We start from the raw sequence: 17,521 nt of genomic DNA on the forward strand, positions 1-17,521 counted from the left end.
TCCACCTTTCCTATGTCAATATAAGCATCATAAAATCAGTGAAAAAAGACAGTTTCCTCCTCTGTACTCATATTGGAGCCAACTTGAAAACTATTTTTGAGCAGTAAATTTCTCATGTTAGTCAGCCTGGTGAATACAGTTTGTCCACCTTCTGTCAGGAGCTGTGCTACTGAAAAATTATCAGCAACTATTTTAATCCTTGATTAATCACTACTTAATGACATTTCATAGACCAAACCATTAATAATTAAAAAATTGTCTACTGATGAATTGATAATGAAAAGAATTGGTAGTTGGAGCCCCAACATATAACATATACATGTTATTAAGATATAGATGCAATATATAAGCAATGCTGGACCAACATAAGTCATTTTTAAAAAATGTATTTAGTTCGTAAAAATGATTTCTGATCAGTCAATTACTTATTATTATTAAATATGTAGCTGTGTAATAAGCGGAATAATGTACAGAGAGTGGGTCATTGTTGAGAAATAAACCCCTCTGCTTCGAGTTGGGGTCACCCCTCCAATTTGAGTCAGGGTCCTGCACCGCACTGACATGTTTATTTCACTACGATGACCGGCATCACATTACATAGACTGATGGCAGCGGCTGCCACACAAGGTGCCACTGCCCATCAGGATCTAATCTAAATACTCATTCTCACACCGATGGCACAGCCTTCGGGGGCAGTTTGGGGTTAAGTATCTTGCCTGAGGATAGTTTGATATATATATATATCTATATATATATAGATATATATATATATATCTATATATATATATATATACAGTATATATATATTTATTTAGGACACCCCCCCTCAATTGGGCAAGGAAAAACTCCCAAAGACGCCTTTCACAGGGTAAATGGAAGAAACCTTGGGAAGGACCACAGAAGAGGGGACCCCCTTCCAGGGTGGTGACAATTGGTACTTCTTTTCTCCAGTTGGTGTGGGACGCTTATAGAAGTATGCTTCTATATTGCCTAGGTCCACACTTCGTAGGTCCACACTTCGCTTTGAGGAATGGATAAAGTGAAAACCAAATGGCAAGGTTCTTACCAATCCCCCAGTTCTTAGAAATTTGAAACCACTGCTCAAAAAATTACTTTAGTCCAGTGGATTGTTACTAGAAGCGAGGACCCACATCCCAAAAGCCACTTTGGGACTAAGGATCTATTGTAGGAGCCTTCAGTGGATCCAAAGTCCCCACAGCCCCCGGAGCCTCACTGGCTCTCTGGGCGGTGGCAAAAGGCGAATGGTCTGCCCAGTGCTTGTAATAAAATGAACATAAATTCTTTGATGTGTTACTTACCCTCAAACTGGCTGCCGTTCTGGTGCCTGGTCAGAGAAGTGACAGACTGGATCTTGTTAGACCTCCTTTTTTTTGCAGCACAGTTTTTTCAATTTATCGAAGAAACTGACGCTTGTTTTCTTGTCTGTCTTTCTGTCAGGCACTGGAGTGAGGGTGGTTTCCCACTGTCTCCTCAGTACTGTCAATAGAGATGCCTCAAACCTGGGATCCTGGTCTCTCACCGCCTCGTGCAGCTCTTGTAGTGAACCATATGTCCACAGGAGGTTGTTGAGGGCAGCCTGGGAAATGTCTTTGTAATGCTTACCCATGAAGAAGGCATGGAAGTGCTTGTACTTCTCAGGGTCGACATCTTGAAGCTCTTCGGCCACTTTCATTACCAAATCGGCAATCATGGCACGGTCTCTAACGCCGATGATATTGAGCATCTGCCCAACCACCAGAGTCATCAGGGTTGTGTGCGCAAGGCTTTGCTGCATCTGTGACTCCGTTAGCTCCTGCGTCTCATGGATTACATCGTATGTGGCATTAGAACCTTGATTCGCCTCATAACAACCTTCACCCACCACTCGACCACAGTCAGAAGTTGTAGACTGAACTCCTGAGTTGACAGTTGGATGTTGCAGCAGCTGCAAGTGCAGTTTGTCCGGCAGGAGAATCTGCCAAGCACAACGAGTAACAACCTCCTCTGTCCTCAGGTAAAGAGTGTGAGCCACGATGCCTGGGTCAGTGACGTCTCTTCCCCTCAGCCTTCTATAGGTCACAGTGTCCATCAGGCGCATTCCGGCTGGCACTGATGGAATCTGGTAGTCATGTCCACCCATTACCACGTTAAAGATTCTGTCTATGAGTTCCTTTAGTTTTTGACCAGTGTGTGCGACCTCTTCCTCTTCCGGAACTTCTTCCAAAAATGCTTGTACCAGTTCGACAGCTATGTTCTTGATAGACTCCATCGCACTGGGACCTGAAGAAGGAGCAGAACGGTCCTCCGTTGCGTCGATTACCGTAACTGAACCGAAGGGAGGACTCTCAGAACGGGACTCGATGACGTCGCCATCATGCACAGCAGCCGGTATGGCATCAAAACCACAATGGGAAGGCGCGGCAGACCTTTGTCTTTCTGATTCCCTGTTTTTGACGGTCAAAATTTGTGTGTTTGTGCCAACTCTAACACAGACATCTCTGCGGTTGCTAGAGTTCACGCAACGGTGTGGCTTTTGAACATTTTTTAGGTGTTTCACCATACGAGTGATGTACGCCTCCGTCATTGTCGTTAAGTCTTTTTTGGTTGCCAAAACGAATAGAAGGGGCTTCGCTTCTGAAGTCTGGCTCCACTCATCTTCAGTCGTCTTTTGAGCTCGTTGCCGAGCTTTGACGGCTCCTACCAGTATCTTGGCAAAGAGACGAAGCAAGTTTGCATAGGCTTCAAGGGAAGACACAACGCCGCTGACAAAAACCACTGGGAGTCTGGACTCCGGGGTGGGAGTCTGAGTGGTCAAATCCAAGACTGTGTTGACCGTCTCTGAGATGTAGCTACAAAGCATCTGGGAGAAATACTTTGTTTCCACAAAATCCTGTACATTGACCTTCAGGGTATTGGACAGCCCCCGTTCAACGGAATCCCCCAGGTAGGTTTGGATTCGGTCCTCAGTTAGACCGAGGATGGATGGGGAAAAGGTGCCGTAGATTCTCAAGTATCTGTAGACCTGTGGCATCACGACATCCACGATAGCCTCTGCAGAAGTCTGGATAATATCCATGCAACAATCGACCATTACAGCGATCATCTCACTGGACACCAAGTTGTCTTCCATTTCCGCGCGATGCCTGTAAGAAAGCAATCCATGTTATAGCATGAGCACTCTGAAGTTGATACCCATCTGAACACAACTGTGTTGACTATGTGTACACAAGTATCTCAGTGTGCCTTTGTAATAACCATGACTTGACATGTCCTCATAAGAATACTTGTAAATACTGTATTTTTGATGTACTTACTCTGCGGTCATGTGCATCAAAAGTTTGTTGATGGTAAGACGGACTTCCTGTGGATCAACATGTGGCAGGTCAACATGCAGAGTATCAGGCATCTGCACCGATGCGGCGGAGGACCCTGGTGGGTCCTGGGCCGGTCGTTCTGTCATGGTGATGTCAATTAAATCTGAAAGAAGTAAAATTGTTAGAAAGATATTCTCTCAGAGAATTTTCACTCCTCTGCTGGAATGGTCTCTGTCTGATAGAGAGAACACAACTCTGCACTGTGTTGCTCTGTGATCAGGGGTTCACACTACAACATCATTATAATATCACTGCCTTTGGTCAGGATCAGAGGCAGTGATGTCATAATGGTGTCATAGCGGCAGGGTTGCACTGTGATGTCATGATGACTTTTTTTTTTTGTCTATCAACTGAAATAAAGTAACATTCCGTAACATCTCGACCATATTAATAATAATATATAATTTTACACTAAAGGAGAAATTCTGCATAATGAGTACTTTTTCTTTTGATACTTTAAGAACATTTTGATACTAATAATATTGTTTTACTCATGTAAAATTTTATATGCAGGAATTTTACATGTAGTATTTTTTTATGGTGTGATATCACTGCCATTAAAATTATCTGGGTAGTTCTTCACAAATTATCTGGGATTTTTGTGAGAAAGTAAAGGTAGATATAAAAAAACATTTTTAAATGCAGGTTATTTCTTTTTATAAATAAAGAAATATATATATATATATATATATACTTATATATATAAAATATATATATTTATTTATATGGATTTTCCAGCCTTAATGCCCCTGAAAACTTGGTATTCATTTAAGTATCAGGTATTTCTCTACTATAACATGAAATATTCATGACTAAAGGAGCGACAATCAAAGTTAAACTTTGGAACAAAAATTGAATTAGTAAAAAAAATAAATCGGAATTAAGAATGAAAAAAAAAAAATTAAGAAGTAAAGGCTACATGATTCGATCCAGGGGGGTCGGTGTGGACATTGTGGAGGACTGCAAGTACCTGGGAGTACACATCGACAATAAACCGGACTGGGCTAAGAACACTGAAGCCCTCTACAAGAAGGACCAGAGCTGAGGTCCTTCAACATCCGCTGGACAATGCTGAGGATGCTTTATACGAGTCTGGTGGCCAGCGCTATCCTGTCTGCTGTTGTGTGCTGGGGCAGCAGGTTGAGGGTATAGCAGACGCCAACGGACTCAGGGTCTTGAAAAGTACCCGTATCTTGGCGGATCTTGGGCAACTGGGACATGCGCAGTAGCGTCCGCTCGGTCACATGATTTGGTCACAACGTCACGCCGTCGGCACGGCTTGCGCTCCAGCCTCGGTCTGGGTCTCATTCACATGAACGGAGGAAGGGAAATAACTCTGGATGCAGCTATTAGTGCGTTTTACAACTTTAAAAACCTAATTTTTAAATAAGGACTATTAGAGTGTTTGTACTGGGGAGTTGATTCACCTCAAAAAGAATTATCCGCTGAGTTACAGACGTGTCTTTCCCAATGTAAGTCTATGGGAAAAAGTCTTTTTGGGCCCAACGGCACCACGTGACGCACACGGAAGTTGCAGTACCGCCGTTCGTGCAGGATTTCATCAAAGAGGATCGGCAGTCATGAGAGCAACTGTGGCCGAAAATCAAGCAAGCCAGAGTGCTGGGTAAGGTGGCATTTTACAGAGGCCACATCGCAGTAATTGATGGACGGGTAGTAAAGGCTTAGAATGACCTCATTAAAACCATCCTCAACATCGGATGGAAATTTCAGTTGATATTCAGTTGGTGGCTAATGTTACTTTATGGTGTTCACTGTTACTATATAACATATATATGTTGGTTCTGAATATGTTTAGCTTCACATATTCTTCTCTCTTCACTATGTAAAGTCAGTTGTCATTTTATTTATTTATTTTTTCCTTCAATGTCATTAAAAATCAATCTTAAACTCTTAACAGTTAATGCTTGGGGCCTAAGAGACATTCTGAAAAGAAAAGCTATGTTCCTTTATTGCAAAAGTAAAAGTCCACAATGTACTGTATATTTCTGCAAGAAACTCACTCAAATGAATCTGATGAAAAATTCTGGTCAAATCAATGGGGAGATAAAATTCTCTTTTCACATGGTACATCTAGATCGGCAGGAGTTGGAATTCTATTTAATAACTGTCCGGGGAAAGTAGCAACAACTAAATCTAGTGATGAAGGTCACTGGCTTTTATGCGTGTTACATACCGATGACTCATCAGTGTTTCTGGGAAATATGTATGGCTACTGCAACACTGTGCAAAACAGAAACCTTCTCGAAGAAGTTACAGACTGTGTTTATGCCTTCATTACCCTTTGAGAGAAAAAAATCCAGATCATAGTCAGTTTTCTTGGTTCAAACCAAACGCCTCATGTAAATCTAGAATAGATTACTGGTTAGTGGCAGATACAATGCTTAGTCAAATATCACACTGTGAAATATCTCCTGCACCACTCACGGATCATTGCTGTATTAATTTATCCGTAACACCTCTAATGCAGCATGAAAGAAAAAAAGGGTACTGGAAATTCAATGCTAATCTTCTAAAAAACGATGAACACTGTAGTGTCATTAAAGACCTTATTCATGAAGTCTTACAGGATGACTCCATATTATCATATACTCAGAAATGGGAGTTCCTAAAAAACAAAATTCGTCAATATTCAATATCATTCAGCAAATATATGAAGAATAAAAACAGTTTGGAAGAAGAAAATATCATAAAAGAAATACATTTGATTAGCATTAGCCCGATTCTAACAGAAAATAACAAAAGTAAACTCTCTTCCTTACTCTCCAAACTTGATAGAATGTATGAAAGAAAAGCAGGAGGTGCATTTATCAGGGCAAGGTCTAAGTGGATTCAGGAAGGAGAGAAAAATTCTGCATATTTCTGTAGGCTGGAAATAAAACGACAGGAGAGAAATTCTATCAAAACTCAAAACGATTAATGGTATAGATTGCTCAGAGCCAAAATGAATTGCAAAAGAAATAAGTACATTCTATCAAAACCTATCCAGCTCATCCTTTTCTACTTACAGACACTTCTGGTATTTGCTTAAAAATGTACTCTTCCAAGTCTTTAGAGAAGCTACAACTAAGTTCTCATTACCAGTCAGCATGAAACAAGGCGTCATTACACTCATACCAAAGCCAGGTAAAAATAGTAAGGTTTTAGATAACTATCGTCCAATTTCACTTTTAAACAACGATTCTAAATTACTAACCTACATTTACACCAACCGATTAAAAAGAGGACTGGATCAAATAATTAGCGAAACACAAACAGGATTTATGAACGGCAGGTCCATACATAACAATATAAGACTAGTGCAAGACCTTTTGGAATATAACCAACTAATAGAGGATAAAGGATTCATTTTATTCCTTGACTTCTACAAGGCATTTGATATGTTGGAGCATCAATTCCTGTTTAAAGTCTTACATATGTTTGGATTTGGACCTAAATTCTGTAACATAATAGAATCCTTTTACAATGACACAACTAGTTCAGTAGCACTCCCTCAGGGTACCTCCCCTCGTTTCACTATCAATAGAGGGGTTAAACAAGGATGCAACATTTATCCCTTCTTATTTATTTTGGCAGCAGAATTGTTGGCAATTCATATTATAAATTCTGATATTATCAAACTGAATGTTCTCGATCAACAGATAATTGTAAGTCAACTGGCTGATGATACCACGCTCTTCTTGAAAAATTTAAAACAAATCCCTAAAGTCTTCGAGTTAATTGATGTGTTTTCTAAAGCATCAGGTTTAAAACTCAATCACAATAAATGTAAATTAATGGCCATACGTGATTGCAATCTCACAACGGCTTATGATATTCATATCAAATCAACTACAACAAATATCTTGGCATCCATATAACCAAAGATGATAATATCAGTGAGCCCTTAAACATACAAGACAAGATGTGACAATGATGAGATCTGTTTTTGGAAGGACATACCTAACTAAAATGGAATCCTTAACAAGGTGTATTTATCCTGCATATTCCATGGCCATACCTAATAAGTTCATTAAAACCATCAACCAATTAAACTTTAATTTGATCTGGAAAAATTGGGCTCATTACATTAAGAAATCAAAAATGGTTAAAGAATACAAAGATGGTGGTCTGCAGGCTATTGATTTTTAATGTTTAAATGCTGTGCTAAAGTGAAAATGGCTAAAATCCTTTCTGCTAAACAAAGATTGGATCTGGTATTGTCTCCCCAGAGGTTTGTTAAAAAAAATGGGTGGTATTGAGTTTGTTCTTAAATTTGACTTTCAGATTGAATAATTGCCAGTCAAACTGTCCTTATTTCACAAACAAGTTTTGTTATGCTGGAAACTCATATACACACACAATTTCACCCCACACCAAACCCCCGTCTGGAACAACAGATATGGGTTATTTAACGGTAAATCTCTCTACTTACAGCATTGGATGGATACAAATATCTGGTCAATAATTCATCTAATGAATGATCAGGGATACTTGCTGTCCTGGGAAAGCTTCTGCTCAACATATATAGTTTGCACACGTGCCCAGTTTAATAAAGTGATCAGGGCGATCCCTGTTCCAGTTAGACGACTGGTCCAAAACACAGATAAACAGTCGTGTGTAATAGAATTACCTGTGCTTCAAGTTAATGGACAGGATTTTCTGGATGCGAAAAACTCAAACAAGTTGTTACATAATCACCTGACCAACATACTGTACCCAATATGATCAAACAGAAACAAAATCATCCAACTATTTTCAGACTCAGACATTAAGAAATGGAGATCTAAATACATCACTTACCCTGTAAGACCCAAGAATTGCTAAGACTGAGATTTAAGGTTGATCACAATAACTGCAACTTTTGTGAGACTGACATTGAAACTACTGATCATCTGTTTTTCCTCTGTATATATTCTGCAGCATTCTGGGAAGATTTGCAGCACTGGCTGTCAACCAAAATCCAACTACTTGCTCCTCTTACAAGATAAATTATTGTGTTTGGTATTAACTTGAAGGACATTAAGAGTGACCTGATATTGAACAATCTGATACTGCTGGCAAATTGTTTCATCGATGCATCCAAATGGAGGAAAATTAAACCCCTATTTTCCGTTTTCAAAAGGGACCTTGTGGACAATCGTCTCAGTGCTTTAAGACTAATGAAAGGACAACATGCAAAGTGTCTTCTCAGAGCTGATGAAAAACTGAACATATATGATGATGACCCCTAGAGCTACTATGGAAGAGTGCAGTATTATTATTTATTTATTTATTTATTTATGCATTTCTTTTTTTGTTCCTTTAATTATTTTCTACCCTCTTTTATTTTTGTTATTATATGATTTTTTTTACAATTTAAGTTATCTTTCCTATCAATTGTTCCTTGTATGTTAGAAGTATTGAGTTTAGATTACAATGCCTTAATGTTTATAAATGAATTATCTTCAATACATTTTTTTTTTTAAAAAGTACCGACCATGGATGTATTAAAGGGACTGTTTGTAAGAATCAGAATGTCTTGTTAACAGCGACACCTGTGGCCGTTAAGTCGACGGAAGTCAGCGTCCTGTTGCTCGCGCTTGTGCTCACTCTACATAGACATGAACGAGCATCGCTCAAAACAGTGAGGCGACACACGTCAGCTAAAAGCACAATATCACTCTAGATTTCAGCTGCTTGGCAGTAATGTTAGCTGACTAGACGAAGGTCTCTCCATGAATCAATGCTGATCCTAGTGTTGGCTTTTCCTGCCTCAGCCTCCCGACCGCGGCCGGAGGGAACAGGGGAGACACCGGAGTTTTGGTCGGAGACGCGGAAAACCTCTGTTGGTCTGGAGGAGCTGCAGCATTTATTTCTGCACAAATGTCCACTATACATTTACTAGATATTCTCAGAGCTACTAACTCTTCTGCAGTGTGTAGTGTGTGCGCATGCACGTGAGGTGGAGCGAGCTGAATGAAGGCAAGCAGGCAGAGGAGCAGAGTACAGCAGAGACTCCGGCCCTGGAGACCAAAGCGCCGGTCTCCGACCGTGGCCAACACTGTTTAACAGACGGGCTTCACTAGATATAACTTTGCTGTTTTGGTGCTTCCGTGAAGTTTGTGTTGGAGTCTGAGTCTGAGCAGCGTAGCCACACGTGAGCGTGCATGGGACACCAACCCGAGTGATTTATACGTGTAAGAAGTTACAAACAGTCCCTTTAAAGGGGTTACTTCTTCTGCGACAATTACAGCATTGCATAAAAAGTGACACATTTGCTTCTTTTTCTTTCGCGTTGTCGCCTCCTGCTGGACTGGAGCAGTAGCACTGGAAGTGGCTGATATTGGGTAATGGATAAGTTTGTCCTTCAAGGCCACCTTACTACGGCTGGATGTAAACAGGAAGAAGATGAATAAAGTCGGAGCTCAAACAAAGTACCGACCGGAAAGCGTCGCCCTTGATTAAAGTAAGTAAATATAGACCTACTTTAATACATGAAGTTCTTTAAAGAGTGGAACAGAGTGGTTTTAAAGTGTCTGCTTCTTTAACGGTGTACTATAATTATTGGTAGCGTGAGAGATACAACTAAGGGGAAACGTTCCATGTGTGATGTCATTAGCTAACTCAGACAATCACTCATAAACGTCATAGTTTTATTGTTGCTGATACAGAGGAAACGGGTCTTATGAGTTCAGCCTGGTGTTTTAATTCTCAGGCTTCACAACATGACTAAAGGACATTTTCTTTATTTATCTCTCAACGGCTGGCGGGATGTTGTTATTTTGCTGAAGTCATCCAACCAGCTGCATCATGATCCTCTGGGATCCATCAGTCTCTGCTGAGCTGCTGAGGAGGCTTCATCAGACAAGTCAAGTGAAGTCACACACACTGAGACACGGACACAACAGGAAACAGGATCGGTTCCCTACAAAGTAAAGTTCAGTAGACGACATTTTCCCGATGAACGTATGAAAAATTGTGTCAGGTTGCGCTCCTGTCTCGCCTGCCGTTACAAAGCAACCAAAACCTGCTCGCTGCGATGACAATGACAATGAAGTTGTGGTAATTCCCAGCATCGTAAATCCTTTAAAGGTCCCATATCGTGCTCATTTTCAGGTTCATACTTGTATTTTGTGTTTCTACTAGAACATGTTTACATACTTTAATGTTTAAAAAACACATTATTTTCCTCGTGCTGTCTGCTTGAATATACCTGTATTTACTCTCTGTCTGAAATGCTCCGCTTTAGCTCATTTCAATGGAATTGCAATGGAATTGTGTTGCTAGGCAACAGCTTGGGTCCATGTGTACTTCCTGTCAGCTGATGTCATTCACATAAACTGCAACAGGAAATAAACTGGGACACATTTAGAATGTTTATGTTTAAAACCATGTAATGGTCTAAATATTGTGTATTTGTGACATCACAAATGGACAGAAATCCTAAAGGCTTGTTTCAAACACACAATTTCTGAATACGGGCTGTGTGTGTTTCTCCGTATATTGAGCGTTTTGATAGTTTAACAGTATTTATATAGCACTTCAACCTGCTTTATAATATAAAAGAAGTAGAAGTAGCTTTACGCTCGATTTCTCTGTGAAAATGTTTACCTTTCAGCCGGAAGTTGTGACGTCCTCAAACAGAAAGGGTGAAGAAGCAAATAAAACAGTCCGTGGGACAGATGGTGAAGCTCTGGCTACTCCTGCACTAAAATGATTAACTTCTCCTCCATATGTTTACCGTGTGGCGCCTTCAAATGAAACTCGTGAGCTCGTATTTACAACATGGGAAGTGTGTACACGATATGCTTGGAGTTCAAGCGATTAAATCGTGAGAACACCACAGCAACATTAAAGATTCAGTAGGCAGAATGTTTTTGGCATCATTGGGCAAAAATTCTATAATAACCTTTCAGCATATTGTAATTCAAGTGTTCTGAGAGATAACTAGACTTCTGCTCCTCCTCATGGCTCTGTTTTCAGACTTTAGAACATCTAGCCTGTGACGGGAGACTTTGACCAATCACAGGTCATTTCAGAGAAAGAGAGCGTTCCTATTGGCTGTTCATCCAACGGAGGCAGCTGTCAATCACTCGCAAACTCCGATCAAACGGTCAAACTAGGCAGCGCTGATCAAATATGAATAAATGTTCTGTTACTGTAATGCCTATTTCTCTCCTCAAATGTTTTCAGAAACATCTTGTAGTGCACGGTTTAGCTGTAAAACAAGAACGTTTGCTCCGGTTGGTGGCGATGCTTGGTATTTCCTCAACTGATCTCAACATGGCTGCCGGGTCACAAGCAAAAATAATATTCAAAATAAATGTAACCATTAATTTATTGATAAAATGTGACATTAATTGATCTTCTGTTTTAAGTTGCTTCTTTATCTATTTATCTGTATTAATTCCTTTATGTATTTACTCTTCTGTTTACTTTTCCCTTGTATTTATTTTTATTATTTTTTTATTTATCAATTTATTTTGCATTTATTTTTATTTAATTACTTATTTCGTTATTTTTGTATTCATTTTGAAATGTCTGTATTTATTTATCAAAAATAAATGACTTAATAAATAAATGACTCAATATAAAAATACATAAATATATCATTAAATATAGCAAAAATAATATTACAAATAAATGTTGCCATTAATTTATTGATAGAAATGTGAAATTAATATTACTGTTTATTTTGCTTCTTCATGTATTTATCTTAGTATTTATTCCCTTATGTCTTTACTCTTCTGATAATTTTCCCTTTTTTATGTATTTCCTTTTATTAAATTTATGATTTATTTTGCATTTTTATTTATTTTATATGTAGTTTTAAATGGGTGTATTTATTTATGTATTAAAGCATTGATTTATTGTTTTTGCATTTATTTTTGCGTTTTTATTTATTTGTATTTATTTATTCATTCATTCAGTCATTTAGTTAGTTAGTTAGTTATGCATGATTTTCTCTTTGCATTTCACCGCTTATTTATTTCTCCAAATTTATTTCTGTATTCTTGTTTTTATACATTTCTTTTTTCATTTTCTTTATTATATTTATCGATGTATTTATTTTTGTTCCTTTTAAAATTGATTTATTTTTTCATTAATTAATTTAAAATTCCGTCCTCCAGCTGAGTCTCTTTGAGAGTCGAGGTGAAATATCAACACGTTGGGGGTTGGGGTTTTATTGTGAAATATTGGACCAGAAGTTGTGCTTGTCTTCACTCCCTGGTGTGTGTGGACTTGTCCTGACTGTATATAAATAAACCATCATCAGACAGCCGGCAGACTGACTGGATGCTGCTGCTCTCCAGAGGAGTCAGAGAGTCAGAGAGTTAGAGAGAGGATCAGAGGACCAGTTGAAGCTGAAACCACACCGGAATATATTTACACATGTTTGAGTCACCGGGACCGGACCGGACCGGACCGGATCGGGACTGACTGCTGATATACTCTTCTAACAGAGGAAGAGTTGATCTGTGGAGGATTAAAATCTGCTCCTGTCGGGATGACTGATGACCGATGAACACAAGGTGAGTCAGGAACCAAACCTCTGGAACCACTGGAGGATTGGGGTGTTTTAATGAGGAGAGTCCAGAGGAACTCCTGCTGTATTGTCCTTCATGTCTCATGTGAATGACTGAATGACCTCCCGGTTCAGTAAATGACATTCTCATGACTTCATTAAGAGTGAGACTGTTTTCTCTGCGAGGCTAAAATAAACCAACTGTTGATTAACGAGTGAGAAGACCGAGAGCTCCAGAGAGACAGCCAAGAGTCTCACTTTCCCCACTTTACCAGTTTCCGTTAGATTTATTCTATACAGTGTTGTCTTCTCTTTGTTCAGTCGCCTAAACCGTGATGGAAAGAGCTCCGGTGTGATGTACATGTTGATGTACATGTTGATGTACACAGACAGGCTCGATTAGCCGCAAAAGCTTTTTTTTTGTTTTATCAGATGAATATGTGAGCTCACCTCTCCGGTACAAAAAGGCACTCTAATGACGGGAGATCTGCAGACTCTGTTAAGGGCTGAAATAAGAAATACAATATGTATTTTTTTTTCAGGAGAAAATAATTTATTCACATTTTGATGCACAGGTTGCAATTGTATGAACCGTTGTGTTTTATGACTTTTACTCCCTCATTGTTTGGGGTCCCACAGAGCACGTTGCTGTATGTTAGAAATATTAATAACGGAGAAAAAATAACAAAAAACTATATATCTATATATATACACAGTATACTATATGGGGAATTTGGGGGCTTTTTTGATTATTTGTGCATAAATAAATTAGTAATATATATATATATATATATATATGTATAAATACATATACATATATATATATATATATATATATATGTATATTATTTTCTACTGCGATCAACATATTTAAAAAATGATGCACAGGTTATAATTTTATGAAAACTTGTGTTATATGACATTTACTCCCTCATTGTTTGGGGTCCCACAAAGCACGTTGCTGTATGTTAGAAAATATGAATAATAACGACAAAAAAATCCCTGTATAGTATACACCGATCAGCCTTAACATTATGACCACCTGCCTAATATTCAGTAGGTCCCCCTGTTGCCGCCAAAACAGCCCTGACCCGTCGAGGCATGGACTCCACTAGACCTCTGAAGGTCTGCTGTGGTATCTGGCACCAAGCCGTCAGTAGCAGATCCTTTAAGTCCTGTAAGTTGCGAGGTGGGGCCTCCGTGGATCGGACCTGTTTGTCCAGCACATCCCACAGACGCTCCATTGGATTGAGATCTGGAGAATTTGGAGGCCGAGTCAACACCTCCAACTCGATGCCATCCACATGATGTAAAAGAAAACTTGATTCATCAGATAGGGCCACCTTCTTCCGTTGCTCCGTGGTCCAGTTCTGATGCTCACGTGCCCGTTGTAGGCGCTTTTGGCGGTGGACACGGGTCAGCACGGGTAACCCTGACCGGTCTGTGCCTACGCAGCCCGATACGCAACAAACTGCGATGCACTGACTGTGTGTTCTGACACCTTTCTATCGGAACCAGAATTAACTTTTTCAGCAGTTTGAGCTCCAGTAGCTCTTCTGTTGGATCGGACAACATGGGCCAGCCTTCGCTCCCCACGTGCATCAATGAGCCTCGGGTCTGACCCTTTCTTTTTATATTATAAAGCAGGTTTAAATTATATATAAATACTGTGAAAGTATCAAAACACTCAATCCACGGAGAAATACACACAGCCCGTATTCAGAAACTGCGTTTGAAACAAGCCGTTAGGATTTCTGTCCATTTGTGATGTCACAAATCTACAATATTTAGACCAATTTCACAGTTTTAAACGTAAAAAATTATAAATGTGTCCCAGTTTATTTCCTGTTGCAGTGTATGTGAATAACATCAGCTGACAGGAAGTAAACATGGACCCAAACTGTTTCCTAGCAACGCAATTCCATTGCAATTCCGTTGAAATGCGCTAAAACGGAGCGTTTCAGACAGAGGGTAAATACAGGTATATTCAGACAGACAGTACGAGAAAAATAATGTGTTTTTTTTAACATTAAAGCATGTAAACATTTTCTAGTGAAAATGAGCATGATAAAATCATATATATAGCTACAACAAAATACCATCAGTTCAGATAAAAGATCTAAGTGAGTCTTCAGAAGAGATTTAAATGGAAGATGCTGAGTTTGGCTGCCTGAGATCCTCAGATACCGCTGATACCAGAGGTAAAGTGCATTGCAACAATGGAGTCTGGAGGAGATAAAAGCTTGTAAATTAACATCCATTATGTCTAACTATGTCTGACAGCTGCTGTCTCTGACAGAACAAGCAGAATCGATGCCTCGTTTTCTGTAGCGGACTCTAAATCAATTCAAGTCATTTGTTCGAAAAGATGTTTATAAGCAATTTTCATAAAATGAGGAAAAAGACGTGAGCTGTCAAGGTGATTAAACACCGCAAAGTCTGTTGTTAAACTGCTAAAGCTGGGTGGTCGATCTGGGGTACATCATCTGTATTTATTTTAACTTCTGTGCTTTGTGGTTAGAGATGTGTCTCAGTCTCTATCATATCATTGATTCCTGATACCAGGGTCTGAAATGAATGAATTTTTTCACTTCGTGCCACTATGGCAGACAAGTATTGTTTTTTTTGTTGGCCACTCAGAAATTGTATCTGCCACTTTTGAAATCTCTGTGTTAAATGAAGGAATAACATTTTAAATCATTCAGTCATTCAATGTTCGATATATTTAACATCAAAAACATTATATACACGGTAAATTACAGTGTCAGAATTACACCGTAGCTTCTGGGGGAGCCCTGTTTTTGGGGGGAGGGAGGGTACTGTACACAGTACTGTACTGTACTTTGTTATTGTCATCTATAGTGGTTATTTGCATAAAAACACAATTTAAGTGATTATGATTATTTAAGTATTTGCTTTGATTAAATAAAATCTTGGTAAGTTGATATGAAGTTAAGCAGGTCATAATTCTCTCTTTAATATCTATTTTATATTGATATGAAAACATCTCCTACAAACAACTGGATTTATTCAAGTTTCTCGCCAAACACTTAATTTTACGAGATTACATTTGAACGCATCATGATAACGTTGTAATTTACCTTCGTTCTCATAATAATAACTCAATGGCACCTCCGTTAACGTTCGTATCTCCGCTATTTATCCAGTCGGGACTGTGCTGCCCACCGGCTGCTAACAGCTAATGTCACTAACTCTCCAACACAGATTTGTTGTTCACAGTGTTGCATTATCAGGGTAAAATTCCTCAGGTTTGTAGCAACATACTGTTGAGCGTTTTTTTTTTCTCTCCACTGTGTCTCTGGTGCAGTTTGCCATGTTATGATTTGAGCATATTGTTTTATGCTAAATGCAGTACCTGTGAGGGTTTCTGGACAATATTTGTCATTGTTTTGTGTTGTTAATTGATTTCCAATAATAAATATATACATACATTTGCATAAAGCAGCATATTTGCCCACTCCCATGTTGATAAGAGTATTAAATACTTGACAAATCTCCCTTTAAGGTACATTGAGAAGAAGCAACTGATGCATTAATCATTAAGTAGCTGCCTTTTGCTGTCATAGTTGGTCGAGGTGGAGAAATTAAATTGCAAACCCCTAATCTCACGACGACATTTCTGTGTAGAATTACATTAATTTCCTAAAACAAGTGTAAAAAAATATGTCTGTGCAGTAAAAACATTTTATTCAACCAGGGTTTTATTCTAAATCGATACGTTTAAAAATGCTCTGGAAAGAAGAGTCTGTAACTCGAAAGAAGAAAAAACGAGGCGGGTGGCTGCTGCGCAAGAATTAGGAAAAATTAAACTTAAATATTTAACTTTCACTTTTTTTATTTTTTCACTTTAATAGGTTTTATTTCAGAAGCGGATCAGAAACTACAGCTGTCAGACAAATGTAGTGGATTAAAAAACACAGTAATAGCCAGAAGTATTGCAACAGAAATGCACAAGTAAAAAATCAAGTACCGCAACCTTTTTACAGTGCTTGAGTCAATGCACTTTCCAACCAGCGCGTAACAGCACATCAATTCATCATCGTGCTTCATCACTTAACCTCTAAGGTAGATTTCCTGACGAGATGGAGAGTGACACTGTCTAATTATGACCCGTGTCATGTCTTATTTAAAAAGGAGAGCACGTTGCGATCGTTACATTTTGTATGAGGAAAGCTTGGACATACCTGAAAACTGTTGTCATATGGTCATATGCAAATAAGCTTGACCTCTAAAGAGACCGCGTGCGTCAGTCTTACGCTGTTGGACATAATGACCGAAGCAGGTCATCGCGCTGTTAAAAGGTGTTTTTTTGCTTTTGGCAAACTGTTGGATGAGATTATCATCATTCTAACATTCAGATAAAATCACAGCAGCACCGCTTCATTTAACTGCGACAAAGAATGTTTGTTTTCCTTGAAAGTTCCCCCGTCATAAATGAAAGGGTGACATTTCATGCTCATTTTTATGGTCATACTTGTATTGTGGGTTTCTGCTATAACATGTTTACACGCTTTAATGGTCAAACAAGCCTCGGTAAACAAAACCGAGTATATGGCTGGACCATATGGTCAGTAGGGATGGACCGATACCACTTTTCTTTCAGACCGAGTACAAGTACTCG

The 17,521-nt window shown here is 39.0% G+C and overlaps 2 protein-coding genes across 4 annotated transcripts in view; one reads left to right on the forward strand and one right to left on the reverse strand.

Moving 5' to 3' along the window:
* Positions 1 to 756: 756 nt before the first annotated feature.
* LOC141756016 (uncharacterized) lies at positions 757 to 3,704 on the reverse strand. The gene is made up of 2 exons (XM_074615434.1): positions 3,315 to 3,704; positions 757 to 3,143 (listed from the first exon to the last, which is right to left on the reverse strand). The coding sequence occupies exons 1-2, from the start codon at positions 3,458 to 3,460 to the stop codon at positions 1,376 to 1,378; spliced, it is 1,914 nt and encodes a 637-aa protein (XP_074471535.1). The 5' UTR covers positions 3,461 to 3,704; the 3' UTR covers positions 757 to 1,375.
* Positions 3,705 to 12,504: 8,800 nt separating this feature from the next.
* The window catches only part of opn5 (opsin 5), a 59,804-nt gene continuing 54,787 nt past the window's right edge, over positions 12,505 to 17,521 (forward strand). The window contains exon 1 of one of the 3 annotated variants that reach the window (XM_074616608.1): positions 12,505 to 12,886. The gene's annotated coding sequence lies outside the window, so the exon portion shown is untranslated. The remainder of the gene's footprint in view (positions 12,887 to 17,521) is intronic. The other 2 variants (XM_074616604.1, XM_074616607.1) reach the window with 2 other exon arrangements.

Source organism: Sebastes fasciatus, chromosome 18 (assembly GCF_043250625.1).
Source record: "Sebastes fasciatus isolate fSebFas1 chromosome 18, fSebFas1.pri, whole genome shotgun sequence".
Lineage (NCBI taxonomy): Eukaryota > Metazoa > Chordata > Actinopteri > Perciformes > Sebastidae > Sebastes > Sebastes fasciatus.